This window comes from Oncorhynchus nerka, unplaced genomic scaffold (genome assembly GCF_034236695.1).
Source record: "Oncorhynchus nerka isolate Pitt River unplaced genomic scaffold, Oner_Uvic_2.0 unplaced_scaffold_755, whole genome shotgun sequence".
Classification (NCBI taxonomy): Eukaryota; Metazoa; Chordata; class Actinopteri; order Salmoniformes; family Salmonidae; genus Oncorhynchus; species Oncorhynchus nerka.
This window is the reverse complement of record NW_027040456.1, coordinates 359,819-378,142: the sequence shown is the minus strand read 5'-3', so window position 1 is coordinate 378,142 and position 18,324 is coordinate 359,819. Positions and strand designations below refer to the sequence as shown.

At 43.5% G+C, this 18,324-nt stretch overlaps 1 protein-coding gene and 2 long non-coding RNA genes across 3 annotated transcripts; 2 read left to right on the top strand and 1 right to left on the bottom strand.

Moving 5' to 3' along the window:
• Window positions 1–1,347: 1,347 nt before the first annotated feature.
• LOC135571127 (regulator of G-protein signaling 4-like) lies at window positions 1,348–7,295 on the top strand. Its single transcript, XM_065016926.1, has 5 exons — window positions 1,348–1,499; window positions 5,709–5,777; window positions 6,178–6,230; window positions 6,552–6,715; window positions 6,955–7,295. The coding sequence occupies exons 1-5, from the start codon at window positions 1,456–1,458 to the stop codon at window positions 7,120–7,122; spliced, it is 498 nt and encodes a 165-aa protein (XP_064872998.1). The 5' UTR covers window positions 1,348–1,455; the 3' UTR covers window positions 7,123–7,295.
• Window positions 7,296–13,111: 5,816 nt separating this feature from the next.
• Window positions 13,112–15,976, bottom strand: LOC135571125 (uncharacterized). The gene is made up of 5 exons (XR_010463649.1): window positions 15,211–15,976; window positions 14,947–15,123; window positions 14,258–14,856; window positions 13,490–14,178; window positions 13,112–13,210 (listed from the first exon to the last, which is right to left on the bottom strand). It is a non-coding gene; the product is annotated as an uncharacterized LOC135571125 (long non-coding RNA).
• Window positions 15,977–16,981: 1,005 nt separating this feature from the next.
• Window positions 16,982–18,232, top strand: LOC135571129 (uncharacterized). Its single transcript, XR_010463650.1, has 3 exons — window positions 16,982–17,815; window positions 17,903–18,079; window positions 18,170–18,232. It is a non-coding gene; the product is annotated as an uncharacterized LOC135571129 (long non-coding RNA).
• The last annotated feature ends 92 nt before the right edge of the window (window positions 18,233–18,324 follow it).

Below are 18,324 nucleotides of genomic sequence, written 5' to 3'. Positions count from 1 at the left end.
GTTTTCACAGACATATATTATGTTCTACCCTCATGGGGACCTAAAATGTATTTCTATTCAAATCCTATTTTCCCCAACTCCTAACCCCTAACTCCTAACCCCTAACTCCTAACCCTAACCCAAAACCCTAAACCTAACTCCTAACCCCTAACTCCTAACCCCTAACCCAAAACCTAACTCCTAACCCTAACCCTAACCCAAAACCCTAAACCTAACTCCTAACCCTAACCCTAACTCCTAACCCCTAACTCCTAACCCCTAACTCCTAACCCAAAACCTGACTCCTAACCCTAAACCCTAACCCAAAACCCTAACCCCTAACCCAAAACCTAACCATAAACCATAAACCTAACTCCTAACCCCTAACCCAAAACCCTAACTCCTAACCCAAAACCCTAACCACTAACTCCTAACTCCTAACCCAAAACCTAACTCCTAACCCAAAACCCTAACCCCTAACCCCTAACCACTAACTCCTAACCCCTAAACCTAACTCCTAACCCAAAACCCTAACCCCTAACCACTAACTCCTAACTCCTACCCCCTAACCCAAAACCTAACCCTAAACCTACCCCACTAACCCGTTACCCTAATTCTAACCCGAACCCCTAAACTTAAAATAGCCTTTGTCATCATGGGGAAGTGGGAAATCTCCCCACAAACCAAGCCGCACGCACACACACACCCACAGACACACGCATGCACACACATGCACGCACACACACACACACACGCATGCACGCACGCACACACACACACGCAGGCACGCATGCACACGCACGCACACACACACGCACGCATGCACACACACACACACGCATGCACACACGCACACACTTTCCATAGTTGGAGTGGTGAGGCCAGTGTATCACCTGTTCGTCTGTCATCACCCCTCTCTCTGGTGAATGGACTTTTCCCATCACACTGACTGGTTGGCTGAGAAGTGAGAACGCACATGCTGACAGACTGGCCATTCGATCTCTGGCACACACACACACACACACACACTGTCTCCTGATTACCTCATTGTGTGTGCTGGCCCGTCTTTCTTTTCCCGGTGTTAACGGTTCCGGTACATTAACGGCCAGGTGTTGTCGGTGCACACGTACACCTCCTCTCTTACATTACCCTCCATCTCTCCCCCATACATCCCTCCATCTCTCCCCCATCCCTCCATCTCTCCCCATCCATCCATCTCTCCCCCATCCACCCGTCCATCCTCCTCCCTCATTCTGTTCTCAGATGTGTGGTAGATTAACATGTGTGATAAGCAGGTATATTAAAGGGACTGATACACTGTAGGGGGTTAGTTTGTGCAGAGACACAGAACAGGAAGGAGCAGAGACACAGAACAGGAAGGAGCACAGAACAGAACAGGAAGGAGCACACATCAGAATACAACAGCTGGTTTCACATGTTTTGTTTGTTTCGTTAATTTCCTTCCCACGTGCTAAAATGTGTAAAGGACTGTCCTCCCTTCCCTCGTCATGCTTGGAGAAGTGAGTATGGAAGTATGTAGTACTGTATGTAGTGTGTAGTATGTAGTACTGTATGTAGTGCGTAGTATGTAGTACTGTATGTAGTGTGTAGTATGTAGTACTGTATGTAGTGTGTAGTATGTAGTACTGTATGTAGTGTGTAGTATGTAGTACTGTATGTAGTGTGTAGTATGTAGTACTGTATGTAGTGTGTAGTATGTAGTACTGTATGTAGTGTGTGGTATGTAGTACTGTATGTAGTGTGTAGTATGTAGTACTGTATGTAGTGTGTAGTATGTAGTACTGTATGTAGTGTGTAGTATGTAGTACTGTATGTAGTGTGTAGTGTGTAGTATGAAATGTGTAGCACAGGAGGTTGGTGGCACCATAACTGGGGAGGATGGGGCTCATGGTAATGACTGGAGCAGAACTAGTGGAATGGTATCAAATACATCAGACACATGGTTGGATGCCAGTCCATTTACTCCATTCCGGCCATTATTATGAGCCGTCCTCCCTTGGTATGTAGTATGTAGTGTGTAGTATGTATTGTGTAGTATGTAGTGTGTAATATGTAGTGTGTAGTATGTAGTGTGTAATATGTATTGTGTAGTATGTAGTGTGTAGTATGTAGTGTGTAGTATGTAGTGTGTAGTAGTATGTAGTGTGTAGTATGTATTGTGTAGTATGTAGTGTGTAATATGTATTGTGTAGTATGTATTGTGTAGTATGTAGTGTGTAATATGTATTGTGTAGTATGTAGTGTGTAGTATGTAGTGTGTAGTATGTAGTGTGTAGTAGTATGTAGTGTGTAGTATGTATTGTGTAGTATGTAGTGTGTAATATGTATTGTGTAGTATGTAGTGTGTAGTATGTAGTGTGTAGTAGTATGTATTGTGTAGTATGTATTGTGTAGTGTAGTGCGGGGTGGTGGCACCGGGATCCTCATCTCTCCCAAGTGGTCATTCTCTCTTTCTCCCCTTACCCATCTGTCTATCGCCTCCTTTGAATTCCATGCTGTCACAGTTACCAGCCCTTTCAAGCTTAACATCCTTATCATTTATCGCCCTCCAGGTTCCCTCGGAGAGTTCATCAATGAGCTTGATGCCTTGATAAGCTCCTTTCCTGAGGACGGCTCACCTCTCACAGTTCTGGGCGACTTTAACCTCCCCACGCCTACCTTTGACTCATTCCTCTCTGCCTCCTTCTTTCCACTCCTCTCCTCTTTTGACCTCACCCTCTCACCTTCCCCCCCTACTCACAAGGCAGGAAATACGCTCGACCTCATCTTTACTAGATGCTGTTCTTCCACTAACCTCACTGCAACTCCCCTCCAAGTCTCCGACCACTACCTTGTATCCTTTTCCCTCTCGCTCTCATCCAACACTTCCCACACTGCCCCTACTCGGATGGTATCGCGCCGTCCCAACCTTCGCTCTCTCTCCCCGCTACTCTCTCCTCTTCCATCCTATCATCTCTTCCCTCTGCTCAAACCTTCTCCAACCTATCTCCTGATTCTGCCTCCTCAACCCTCCTCTCCTCCCTTTCTGCATCCTTTGACTCTCTATGTCCCCTATCCTCCAGGCCGGCTCGGTCCTCCCCTCCCGCCTCCGTGGCTCGACGACTCATTGCGAGCTCACAGAACAGGGCTCCGGGCAGCCGAGCGGAAATGGAGGAAAACTCGCCTCCCTGCGGACCTGGCATCCTTTCACTCCCTCCTCTCTACATTTTCCTCTTCTGTCTCTGCTGCTAAAGCCACTTTCTACCACTCTAAATTCCAAGCATCTGCCTCTAACCCTAGGAAGCTCTTTGCCACCTTCTCCTCCTCCTGAATCCTCCTCCCCCTCCCCCTCCTCCCTCTCTGCAGATGACTTCGTCAACCATGTTGAAAAGAAGGTCGACGACATCCGATCCTCGTTTGCTAAGTCAAACGACACCGCTGGTTCTGCTCACACTGCCCTACCCTGTGCTCTGACCTCTTTCTCCCCTCTCTCCAGATGAAATCTCGCGTCTTGTGATGGCCGGCCGCCCAACAACCTGCCCGCTTGACCCTATCCCCTCCTCTCTTCTCCAGACCATTTCCGGAGACCTTCCTCCTTACCTCACCTCGCTCATCAACTCATCCCTGACCGCTGGCTACGTCCCCTTCCGTCTTCAAGAGAGCGAGAGTTGCACCCCTTCTGAAAAAACCTACACTCGATCCCTCCGATGTCAACAACTACAGACCAGTATCCCTTCTTTCTTTTCTCTCCAAAACTCTTGAACGTGCCGTCCTTGGCCAGCTCTCCCGCTATCTCTCTCAGAATGACCTTCTTGATCCAAATCAGTCAGGTTTCAAGACTAGTCATTCAACTGAGACTGCTCTTCTCTGTATCACGGAGGCGCTCCGCACTGCTAAAGCTAACTCTCTCTCCTCTGCTCTCATCCTTCTAGACCTATCGGCTGCCTTCGATACTGTGAACCATCAGATCTTGGATTGCGTCCTACCTGACAGGTCGCTCCTACCAGGTGGCGTGGCGAGAATCTGTCTCCTCACCACGCGCTCTCACCACTGGCGTCCCCCAGGGCTCTGTTCTAGGCCCTCTCCTATTCTCGCTATACACCAAGTCACTTGGCTCTGTCATAACCTCACATGGTCTCTCCTATCATTGCTATGCAGACGACACACAATTAATCTTCTCCTTTCCCCCTTCTGATGACCAGGTGGCGAATCGCATCTCTGCATGTCTGGCAGACATATCAGTGTGGATGACGGATCACCACCTCAAGCTGAACCTCGGCAAGACGGAGCTGCTCTTCCTCCCGGGGAAGGACTGCCCGTTCCATGATCTCGCCATCACGGTTGACAACTCCATTGTGTCCTCCTCCCAGAGCGCTAAGAACCTTGGCGTGATCCTGGACAACACCCTGTCGTTCTCAACTAACATCAAGGCGGTGGCCCGTTCCTGTAGGTTCATGCTCTACAACATCCGCAGAGTACGACCCTGCCTCACACAGGAAGCGGCGCAGGTCCTAATCCAGGCACTTGTCATCTCCCGTCTGGATTACTGCAACTCGCTGTTGGCTGGGCTCCCTGCCTGTGCCATTAAACCCCTACAACTCATCCAGAACGCCGCAGCCCGTCTGGTGTTCAACCTTCCCAAGTTCTCTCACGTCACCCCGCTCCTCCGCTCTCTCCACTGGCTTCCAGTTGAAGCTCGCATCCGCTACAAGACCATGGTGCTTGCCTACGCAGCTGTGAGGGGAACGGCACCTCAGTACCTCCAGGCTCTGATCAGGCCCTACACCCAAACAAGGGCACTGCGTTCATCCACCTCTGGCCTGCTCGCCTCCCTACCACTGAGGAAGTACAGTTCCCGCGCAGCCCAGTCAAAACTGTTCGCTGCTCTGGCCCCCCAATGGTGGAACAAACTCCCTCACGACGCCAGGACAGCGGAGTCAATCACCACCTTCCGGAGACACCTGAAACCCCACCTCTTTAAGGAATACCTAGGATAGGATAAAGTAATCCTTCTCACCCCCTTAAAAGATTTAGATGCACTATTGTAAAGTGGCTGTTCCACTGGATGTCTTAAGGTGAACGCACCAATTTGTAAGTCGCTCTGGATAAGAGCGTCTGCTAAATGACTTAAATGTAAATGTAAAATGTAATGTAGTAGTATGTAGTGTGTAGTATGTATTGTGTAGTATGTAGTGTGTAGTATGTATTGTGTAGTATGTAGTGTGTAGTGTGTAGTATGTAGTGTGTAGTATGTATTGTGTAGTATGTAGTGTGTAGTAGTATGTATTGTGTAGTATGTATTGTGTAGTATGTATTGTGTAGTATGTAGTGTGTAGTAGTATGTATTGTGTAGTATGTAGTGTGTAGTATGTATTGTGTAGTATGTATTGTGTAGTATGTATTGTGTAGTATGTATTGTGTAGTATGTATTGTGTAGTGTGTATTGTGTAGTATGTATTGTGTAGTGTGTGAGGATGCATCATAGTTTCTAAAGAGAGACCAGTGTGTTTTGTTGAAGGAGGTTGATGTGTTTTGTTGAAGGAGGTTGATGTGTTTTGTTGAAGGAGGTTGATGTGTTTTGTTGAAGGAGGTTGATGTGTTTTGTTGAAGGAGAAGGTTGATGTGTTTTGTTGAAGGAGAAGGTTGATGTGTTTTGTTGAAGGAGAAGGTTAATGTGATTCGATTTTTAGATATAGAGCACAAACTAAATGTGTGTGTGTGTGTTCCAGAGCAAAGGGGATGCGGGTGAAGTTGAGTCACCTGGCTGACAAACAGGAGTGGACACATCACAAACACAGGTAACCTGTCTGTCTGTGTGTCTGTCTGTCTGTCTCTGTCAGTCTGTCTGTGTGTCTGTCTGTCTGTCTGTGTGTCTGTCTGTCTGTCTGTCTCTCTGTCTGTCTGTCTGTCTGTCTGTCTGTCTGTCTGTCTGTCTGTCTGTCTGTCTGTCTGTCTGTCTGTCTGCCTGTCTGCCTGCCTGTCTGTCTGTCTGTCTGTCTGTCTGTCTGTCTGTCTGTCTGTCTGTCTGTCTGTCTGTCTGTCTGCCTGTCTGTCTGTCTGTCTGTCTGTCTGTCTGTCCACCATTCTACACCAGTGAGCTACTGCAGTCTTGAGTTACGTCAGGAACTGTGGGTTGTTTAGCTGACATCAGAGCTTCTCCCTAATCTCTTTCTCTATAACCTCATGCCTGTTCTAAAGGGTCCAGGAGGACAGGACTCTTCAGGATCTGGAGTCTCTACTCAACTGCAAGAGTAAGATCTAGTCCATCTCTTCTCTCTCTCTCTTCTTTGTCCCCCTCTCTCTTCTATCACTCTTCTTTTTTCCTCTCTTCTATCTCTCTTCCCTTTCTCTCCCGCTCTCATCTTTGTCCCTCTCTCTTCTCTCTCCTTCTTTTCACTCCCTCTCTCTCTTCACTCTCCCTCCCTATCTCTTATTCGCTTTCTCCCTCTTCTCTCTCCCCCTCTCTCTGCCTCTTCTCTCTTTCTCTCCCCCCTTCTCTTCTCTCTAATTACACTGATACGTTTCCGTGGCAATATATAGTTTGACTTGTTGAAATGCCCCCCTTCTACCAGTTGGCCAGAAAGCTTTCCTCTGGTTCCTGCAGTCTGAGTTCAGTGAGGAGAACCTGCAGTTCTGGTTGGCCTGTGAGGAGTACAGGGTTACCCCCCCATGGCAGCAGGGGGCCAAGGCCCAGTCTATGTACTGCCAGTACATCAACCCTGGTTCACCACAGGAGGTAGGTGGAGTGTTGTGTAGATGCTGTCTAAATATTGTATATACATTTTACAGACGTTGTATAGATGTTGTGTGAATGTTGTAGAAGTAAGTAAGCCTTGTCTGAGCCAGAACAGTCCAGCCCATTTCTCATATTTTATTTCTGTAGCATAAGGAAGCTCGATGTAAAGTACACCCCTGGACAGGATGCTAGTGAACGTTGTACAGGCGTTGTCTGAACATTGTGTGTGTTGTTGCCAGGTGAACCTGGATGCTGAGACCAGGGAGGCTCTACTGAGAGTGATGGAGGAGCCTGCAGGCGACACATTCCACGAGGCCCAACAACACGTCTACCACCTGATGGCCAAAGACTCTTATCCTCGCTTCCTGCGCTCCACACACTGCCTGGAGGCCCTTAGGGTTCCTTAGATATTCCACAGCGCCACCTGCTGCCCCGGGGGACCACACAACAACATAATAACAAGCTGTGTTTTATAACAACATTAGAATTTATATAATTTATATTTATTCTCAAGTCTTAGTAGACACTCATATGTGAGTTGTAAGATGTTTGTGTTTATCATAAATATGGTATAACTATGGTATATGTCCATGTAGTTCTTAATCAAGTGTTTTGACAGGAACTGAGATCCTGAGTATTCTAGTCAAATCAAATTGTTCCATACACATATTTATCAGATGGTATTGGTCACATACACATATTTATCAGATGTTATTGGTCACATACACATATTTATCAGATGTTATTGGTCCATACACATATTTAACAGATGTTATTGGTCCATACACATATTTAACAGATGTTATTGGTCCATACACATATTTAACAGATGTTATTGGTCCATACACATATTTAACAGATGTTATTGGTCCATATTTAGCAGATGTTATTGGTCACATACACATATTTAACAGATGTTATTGGTCCATATTTAACAGATGTTATTGGTCCATATTTAGCAGATGTTATTGGTCACATACACATATTTAACAGATGTTATTGGTCCATATTTAACAGATGTTATTGGTCCATATTTAGCAGATGTTATTGGTCCATATTTAACATATGTTATTGGTCCATATTTAGCAGATGTTATTGGTCCATATTTAACATATGTTATTGGTCCATATTTAGCAGATGTTATTGGTCCATATTTAACAGATGTTATTGGTCACATACACATATTTGTCAGATGTTATTGGTCCATATTTATCAGATGTTATTGGTCCATATTTATCAGATGGTATTGGTCCATATTTAGCAGATGTTATTGGTCCATATTTAACAGATGTTATTGGTCCATATTTAGCAGATGTTATTGGTCCATATTTAGCAGATGTTATTGGTCACATACACATATTTAACATATGTTATTGGTCCATATTTAACAGAAGTTATTGGTCCATATTTAACAGATGTTATTGGTCCATATTTAGCAGATGTTATTGGTCACATACACATATTTAACAGATGTTATTGGTCCATATTTAGCAGATGTTATTGGTCCATATTTAGCAGATGTTATTGGTCACATACACATATTTAACATATGTTATTGGTCCATATTTAACAGATGTTATTGGTCACATACACATATTTAACAGATGTTATTGGTCACATACACATATTTAACAGATGTTATTGGTCCATATTTAACAGATGTTATTGGTCCATATTTAGCAGATGTTATTGGTCCATATTTAGCAGATGTTATTGGTCCATATTTAACAGATGTTATTGGTCACATACACATATTTAACATATGTTATTGGTCCATATTTAACAGATGTTATTGGTCCATATTTAGCAGATGTTATTGGTCACATACACATATTTAACATATGTTATTGGTACATATTTAACAGATGTTATTGGTCACATACACATATTTATCAGATGGTATTGGTACATATTTAACAGATGCTATTGGTCCATATTTAACAGATGTTATTGGTCCATATTTAACAGATGTTATTGGTCCATATTTAATAAATGTTATTGGTCACATACACATATTTAACAGATGTTTATTGGTCCATATTTAACAGATGTTATTGGTCACATACACATATTTATCAGATGGTATTGGTACATATTTAACAGATGCTATTGGTCCATATTTAACAGATGTTATTGGTCCATATTTAACAGATGTTATTGGTCCATATTTAATAAATGTTATTGGTCACATACACATATTTAACAGATGTTTATTGGTCCATATTTAACAGATGTTATTGGTCACATACACATATTTATCAGATGGTATTGCGGGTGTAGGGAAATGCTTGTGTTCCTCGCTTCAACAGTGCAGTAATATTTCACTGAGTAACTCGTCTTACTAGATGCTCTTCTGTAGAGGGAGTTATAACTGTATGTATGTGCCCAGGATTACATGTATGTGCACCAGGATTACATGTATGTGTCCAGGATTACATGTATGTGCCCAGGATTACATGTATGTACCCAGGATTACATGTATGTGCTCAGGATTACATGTATGTGCCCAGGATTACATGTATGTGTCCAGGATTACATGTATGTACCCAGGATTACATGTATGTACCCAGGATTACATGTATGTGCCCAGGATTACATGTATGTGCCCAGGATTACATGTATGTGTCCAGGATTACATGTATGTACCCAGGATTACATGCATGTGCAGAGTTCATTGGATCGCATGTTGAACTAGAGTGAAATGTATCCGTAACGAGAAACCTGTCGACTTTATGTTCTGGTGAGGTTAGGGCTGTCCATGTCCCATAACTTTCAGATACCTGTCGACTTTATGTTCTGGTGAGGTTAGGGCTGTCCATGTCCCATAACTTTCAGAAACCTGTCGACTTTATGTTCTGGTGAGGTTAGGGCTGTCCATGTCCCATAACTTTCAGAAACCTGTCGACTTTATGTTCTGGTGAGGTTAGGGCTGTCCATGTCCCATAACTTTCAGAAACCTGTCGACTTTATGTTCTGGTGAGGTTAGGGCTGTCCATGTCCCATAACTTTCAGAAACCTGTCGACTTTATGTTCTGGTGAGGTTAGGGCTGTCCATGTCCCATAACTTTCCAGAAACCTGTCGACTTTATGTTCTGGTGAGGTTAGGGCTGTCCATGTCCCATAACTTTCAGAAACCTGTCGACTTTATGTTCTGGTGAGGTTAGGGCTGTCCATGTCCCATAACTTTCAGAAACCTGTCGACTTTATGTTCTGGTGAGGTTAGGGTTGTCCATGTCCCATAACTTTCAGAAACCTGTCGACTTTATGTTCTGGTGAGGTTAGGGTTGTCCATGTCCCATAACTTTCAGAAACCTGTCTACTTTATGTTCTGGTGAGGTTAGGGTTGTCCATGTCCCATAACTTTCAGAAACCTGTCGACTTTATGTTCTGGTGAGGTTAGGGTTGTCCATGTCCCATAACTTTCAGAAACCTGTCGACTTTATGTTCTGGTGAGGTTAGGGCTGTCCATGTCCCATAACTTTCAGAAACCTGTCGACTTTATGTTCTGGTGAGGTTAGGGCTGTCCATGTCCCATAACTTTCAGAAACCTGTCGACTTTATGTTCTGGTGAGGTTAGGGCTGTCCATGTCCCATAACTTTCAGAAACCTGTCGACTTTATGTTCTGGTGAGGTTGGGGCTGTCCATGTCCCATAACTTTCAGAAACCTGTCGACTTTATGTTCTGGTGAGGTTAGGGCTGTCCATGTCCCATAACTTTCAGAAACCTGTCGACTTTATGTTCTGGTGAGGTTAGGGCTGTCCATGTCCCATAACTTTCAGAAACCTGTCGACTTTATGTTCTGGTGAGGTTAGGGCTGTCCATGTCCCATAACTTTCAGAAACCCTGGTTGGAAGATTCCCTGTCATCTGAATGGAGCTCCTCTACTGTTCTCTATCTGTCCAATAAAACCAGCAAACACACAGTTGAAAAGCAAGGCGTTACCTGATCATGTGGAGGTAAATACACACTGAGGTAAATACACACTGAGGTAAATACACACTGAGGTAAATACACACTGAGAAACACACTGAGGTAAATACACACTGAGGTAAATACACACTGAGGTAAATACACACTGAGGTAAATACACACTGAGGTAAATACACTGAGGTAAATACACACTGAGGTAAATACACACTGAGGTAAATACACACTGAGGTAAATACACACTGAGGTAAATACACACTGAGGTAAATACACACTGAGGTAAATACACACTGAGGTAAATACACACTGAGGTAAATACACACTGAAAATGGAGGTAAATACACACTGAGGGGTAAATACACACTGAGGTAAATACACACTGAGGTAAATACACACTGAGGTAAATACACACTGAGGTAAATACACACTGAGGTAAATACACACTGAGGTAAATACACACTGAGGTAAATACACACTGAGGTAAATACACACTGAGGTAAATACACACTGAGGTAAATACACACTGAGGTAAATACACACTGAGGTAAATACACACTGAGGTAAATACACACTGAGGTAAATACACACTGAGGTAAATACACACTGAGGTAAATACACACTGAGGTAAATACACACTGAGGTAAATACACACTGAGGTAAATACACACTGAGGTAAATACACACTGAGGGGTAAATACACACTGAGGTAAATACACACTGAGGTAAATACACACTGAGGTAAATACACACTGAGGTAAATACACACTGAGGTAAATACACACTGAGGTAAATACACACTGAGGTAAATACACACTGAGGTAAATACACACTGAGGTAAATACACACTGAGGTAAATACACACCTGGGGCCTGTTGCACAAAACTAGGATAAGGGATTAAGCCAGGATATCTTGGTGATCCTGGCTCAATTGATCCGTAATCCGGTTGCACTAAAGATGGATAGGGGGCAGGAGGATATGTTATGGTATAAATTACCATGGAGATTTATTCTGTGGAGCTAGCCTGCTCCAGACCAGGCTAAATTCCAGGATCTATTTAATATCATCCCTAATGTCAGTCAGCAGTCACCACAAATGGAAACCAATAGTTATTTCACTGCTCACTATACATTGTTATCACATATAACTAGACCCACTGTTATTATTTAAACGTTTGTGATCATTAATTTCAATGATTTTGGATAAAAATGATTTTTAGATGATGTTGCTATCATTAGATAATTTACAGTTTCCCATAGACTATAAGGCTATATATAAAATGATAGAATATTAGGGCCACAGAGGGAAAAAACACAAGTCATAATATTGTAACCAGTTGTTTTAAAGGAGGACAGTTGTTAAAATGACAGATGTGGGGCATTTCGTGAAATTGTACTTCAGTATGGTTTCATAAACAAAGACATGCTGATGTGCCAGAATATTAAGTATCACATTGTCATAAGTATCAAAACTGTAAAAACAATATGTAGCTTTTCTGCAGAAAGAACCAGCCTCATAAATGTATGACTTTATCATTTTTCTTCAGTGTGGCCCTAGTACTCTGTCATATAAACAAATACACATTCCATATGAATATAAAAACACAATGTGTAACATTATGTTCCTTTATTGAATAAGGACAAAACAAAGTAGGTAAACCATCAGCTCCTTTCGAAACTGAAGTCACAGTGACTCTACAAGATGGAAAGCACAGAATCCAAGCATATTATACAAAATGATACATACACATTCAAAGGTCTGTATATAACACACCCTGCATGTCTGCACACTAAAATAAATGCAGGACAAATCCATACACATCAACTGAACAGACAAATGAATGGATGCAGTAGCCTCCCTGCAGCCTTGTATTACACACAGTATACCGCACAAACATCATAAGAGGCCAAATTCGTCAAAAAACGAACCCAAAAAAACCCAAATTCCTCTGCCACCGCAGGACATATTTAACCAAAATTGAAAGCACACATACTAACTAAAATAATTCAACACATATTGGTCCCTCAGCAGCCGACCACTGTCGTCATCAGGGAAGATTGCCGGATTGTCCCAGTCCATGGCTGGTGGCACTCTGGGGGCCCTCTCCTTCCTCAGGCAGGCCACATTGTGGAGGACAGCACAAGCCACAGTAATATCACATGCCCTAACAGGGCTGACCCTTAATTTGTGAAGGCAGTGAAAGCGTGCCTTCAGGAGGCCAAAGGTCATTTCAACTCTGGCCCTGGTCCTGGCATGGGCATGGTTGTAGGCCTGCTGTGCTTCCTGGGGGTCTGTGAAAGGTGTCAGGAGAAAAGGCTGGCAGCCATACCCCCTGTCTCCCAGCAACACACCAGAGAATTCACCTGTCAACACAAAATCTCATCATTACTACCTCATAAACACAGTGATATTCTTGACACAGCCATGATGGTTATAAATAGGGGTTGTGTGGCTTACCTTGTGATAGGCACTGATAGATTTCAGAGGCCCGAAAGATTCTGGAGTCATGGACTGAGCCAGGCCATTTTGCCACAACATTGCTGATCACACAGTCAGCATTGCAGACCATCTGAAATCATAAGATGAGGAATATTACACCAATCAATGCACATCACTGGCAATGCAGAGTGTTCGTCAATGGACAATATCAAAAAGTTATGTTCACCTGAACATTAATGCTGTGAAAGGATTTCCTATTCACAAAATCGGCCTCATGGGCACCTGAGGGGCTTTTATCCTTATGTGTGTGCAGTCCACTGCACCAATGACATTGGGAAACCTGTCACACAAAGTAATGAGTATCCTACTATGTGTTAACAGTTGTCCTGTAATTTGTAGATCCTCTTACCTGCAATCCTATAGAACTCCTCTTTGATGTCACAGAGTCTTCTGTGGCCAGGGAAGGAGATGAAGACATCTGCTAATGCTTTGATAGCCAGACACACACTCCTTATTGTGCGGCAAATTGTGGCCTTGTTCAGCTGTTCTGCATCCCCCACTGAGTACAGGAAGGCTCCACTAGCAAAAAAGCGCAAGGCCACACAAACCATTTGCTCCACACTCAGTGCATGGCTCCGTGCAGTGCGGTGCTTAATCCTGGGACCCAGTAGTCTGCATAGATACCTGATGCCATCTGCAGAAAACCTGTATCTTTCATATAGATGGTCATCAGGGAAGGCCAGTGGGTCCAACCGGTCCCTGAAGACCCTTTCTCGCCTGAAGGCTCTCCTCAGCACAAGTGCTTCTTCATCCACCACATCTCGCACGAATGGGCATGCCATTGTCAGAGCAGAAAGGAACACACAATTTTGGGCCTTCATATAGGCTAGTGGCCACACCTGGTGCTGGGGGGTGGGCAAAAGAGGGCGATGCCTTATAACGATGACTTGGTTGTACTGATTGCTGGGAAAATAAAAAAAAACCTTAGAAAGATGCCACCGTCCTGTGTGCTCACAATAAGAGCTCATATGTCATGGCTCACTTGACTTTACGAGAATATACCTAATTTTTATTTTGAGCTGTGTCATCTTCTTGGAGCTGGGGGAGGAAAAAAAAATAATGATTAATACATTTGTGTTACAGTTAGCATACAGTGTACATTGAAGGCATATCTCACCTCCCTCTCAAGTTTTTTATTTCAAGGTCCAGTTTCCTAATTGTCCTCTTTTTATTTCGGACTCCAGTGCAAGATTTTCCATCTTTTTCTTCTTGTACTGAATGTCTATGTCTGCCAGTTCTATTTGGCGCCGGAGGTGGTTGCCATACAACTTTCTGATAGCTTGTGAGCTCTGTGAACACAATACAATTAGCGCAGCTGGAATTTGGCAGGATGTGGTGTCCTTTTATTAATACGCACTATGTTGCCAGGCTGGTTTTCCCACTGTATAGCATCTGGGTCCTGTAAAAGAAATTAGATTTTTGATTTTGATGAGGACTCCTCACCATTGTAGAGTAAATAGTACTTTCACAGTCTTAACATGATACCTCATGCCTTCTGGAATCCAGAGAGATGGTCTCCTCCTCATCATCGTCTCCATCATGTGCTGTTGCTGCTGCACTGGGGCCTTCACCCTATCACATTTAATCGGATTCATATTGAAGCTAGTAGACAAGACATGCCAGGCCTACAGTATGCCTTTGATGGAGTACTCACTGGATCAGCATCGTCTGGTGCTTGTGCTGGTGGCTCTAACAGGAACACAGTGCTGCCAGGCACTGCAAGGCAATAGGTAAACCAAAGTCAGACAGTCCAAATTGATTCAATATGAATGTGGTTGTATCCCATGTAGAGATGGAAGGACATACCTTGAATGAAGCGGGTGGCATCTTGGGAGGAACCTATGCTCGTCTCTTTCCCCCCAGGGATCCCCTCTAAGACGGGCCTGCCTTTATTTAGCTCCAAGGCCATGTCCTCTGCTGGGGTAAGGTCAGCCTTTGGTGACCCACCACCCGTGCCTTGTCTGTGGGTATTCTTTTTCACTGCTAAAACAGTACAGACAATGTGTGAGCAGGCACCTTCTGGGTACAATATATGCTTGTGCTTTGTTAAATATTAGTCAGGGACCATACCATTCTGCAGAATGTTCTTGTATTTGATTTTGACCTGCTGCCATGTCCGTTTTGGCCCGTTCATGTTTAATCTACACACACACACACACACACACACACATTTAATGGAGTCACACTGCAAAAAATTACTTGGTATTTTTGTCTTGTTTTCAGTAAAAATATCAAAAAATTTATCATAGCTTTATACAGTGTGATGGAGTTACTTTACACAATTTCACTCATATCTGCAGTGCATTTCAATTAAAAATTTAACCGTTTCATAATTACAGTACAACTGCATTTTTGGAGATGTGAATTAAATATTTGAATTGTAATTGTGATGTTTCAGCGGAGCGGTGAGTGTGTAATTGTGCACTACTTACGCATTCAGGCGGTCTGCAATACTTTGCCACGCTTTTTCTCTTTGCTTTATCACTGTGGCGGTGTTGCCTTTCTTCTTAATTATATCTTTTACCTCCTCGTATGCCTCCATGAGGATTTGTGCTTCCGACGGGGAAAAGTACGCGGCTCTAGTTGCCATGGTAAATCAGTTAATCTGTGATCTGTGGCGGGGTCTATTTGAGTGAGCCGTGAGCACGTACCTATCCAGGATTGGTTTCACCTGGCTTAATGAATCCGTGTCTGCTCATCCTGGCTTGGTCTTTGTGCAACCAATTAAGCCTGGACGCACATGTTTTGGCTTCATTGAGCTCAGCTGAGTAATTTATCCCGGATGTCTTAATTCTACTTTTGTGCAACAGGCCCCAGGTCTAGACTAACAGTGAAATGCCAACGTAAACAACTGGTGTAGACTAACAGTGAAATGCCAACGTAAACAACTGGTCGACACTAACAGTGAAATGCCAACGTAAACAACTGGTCTAGACTAACAGTGAAATGCCAACGTAAACAACTGGTCGACACTAACAGTGAAATGCCAACGTAAACAACTGGTCGAGACTAACAGTGTAATGCCAACGTAAACAACTGGTCTAGACTAACAGTGTAATGCCAACGTAAACAACTGGTCGACACTAACAGTGAAATGCCAACGGTGTAGAAACAGTGAAATGGTAAACAACTGGTGTAGACTAACAGTGAAATGCCAACGTAAACAACTGGTCTAGACTAACAGTGAAATGCCAACGTAAACAACTGGTCTAGACTAACAGTGAACAACTGGTCGACACTGAAATGCCAACGTAAACAACTGGTGAGACTAACAGTGTGAAAACAACTGGTCAACGTAAACAACTGGTGTAGACTAACAGTGAAATGCCAACGTAAAAACAACTGGTGAAATGCCAACGTAAACAACTGGTCGAGACTAACAGTGTAATGCCAACGTAAACAACTGGTCGACACTAACAGTGAAATGCCAACGTAAACAACTGGTGTAGAAATGCCAACGAAACAACTGGTGTAGACTAACAGTGAAATGCCAACGTAAACAACTGGTGTAGACTAACAGTGAAATGCCAACGTAAACAACTGGTCTAGACTAACAGTGAAATGCCAACGTAAACAACTGGTCGAGACTAACAGTGAAATGCCAACGTAAACAACTGGTCGACACTAACAGTGAAATGCCAACGTAAACAACTGGTCTAGACTAACAGTGTAATGCCAACGTAAACAACTGGTCGACACTAACAGTGAAATGCCAACGTAAACAACTGGTCTAGACTAACAGTGAAATGCCAACGTAAACAACTGGTCTAGACTAACAGTGTAATGCCAACGTAAACAACTGGTCTAGACTAACAGTGAAATGCCAACGTAAACAACTGGTCTAGACTAACAGTGTAATGCCAACGTAAACAACTGGTCGACACTAACAGTGAAATGCCAACGTAAACAACTGGTCTAGACTAACAGTGAAATGCCAACGTAAACAACTGGTCGACACTAACAGTGAAATGCCAACGTAAACAACTGGGGCCTGTTGCACAAAAGTAGAATTAAGACATCCGGGATAAATGACTCAGCTGAGCTCAATGAAGCCAAAACATGTGCGTCCAGGCTTAATTGGTTGCACAAAGACCAAGCCAGGATGAGCAGACACGGATTCATTAAGCCAGGTGAAACCAATCCTGGATAGGTACGTGCTCACGGCTCACTCAAATAGACCCCGCCACAGATCACAGATTAACTGATTTACCATGGCAACTAGAGCCGCGTACTTTTCCCCGTCGGAAGCACAAATCCTCATGGAGGCATACGTATTGCAGACCGCCTGAATGCGTAAGTAGTGCACAATTACACACTCACCGCTCCGCTGAAACATCACAATTACAATTCAAATATTTAATTCACATCTCCAAAAATGCAGTTGTACTGTAATTATGAAACGGTTAAATTTTTAATTGAAATGCACTGCAGATATGAGTGAAATTGTGTAAAGTAACTCCATCACACTGTATAAAGCTATGATAAATTTTTTGATATTTTTACTGAAAACAAGACAAAAATACCAAGTAATTTTTTGCAGTGTGACTCCATTAAATGTGTGTGTGTGTGTGTGTGTGTGTGTGTGTGTGTGTGTGTGTGTGTAGATTAAACATGAACGGGCCAAAACGGACATGGCAGCAGGTCAAAATCAAATACAAGAACATTCTGCAGAATGGTATGGTCCCTGACTAATATTTAACAAAGCACAAGCATATATTGTACCCAGAAGGTGCCTGCTCACACATTGTCTGTACTGTTTTAGCAGTGAAAAAGAATACCCACAGACAAGGCACGGGTGGTGGGTCACCAAAGGCTGACCTTACCCCAGCAGAGGACATGGCCTTGGAGCTAAATAAAGGCAGGCCCGTCTTAGAGGGGATCCCTGGGGGGAAAGAGACGAGCATAGGTTCCTCCCAAGATGCCACCCGCTTCATTCAAGGTATGTCCTTCCATCTCTACATGGGATACAACCACATTCATATTGAATCAATTTGGACTGTCTGACTTTGGTTTACCTATTGCCTTGCAGTGCCTGGCAGCACTGTGTTCCTGTTAGAGCCACCAGCACAAGCACCAGACGATGCTGATCCAGTGAGTACTCCATCAAAGGCATACTGTAGGCCTGGCATGTCTTGTCTACTAGCTTCAATATGAATCCGATTAAATGTGATAGGGTGAAGGCCC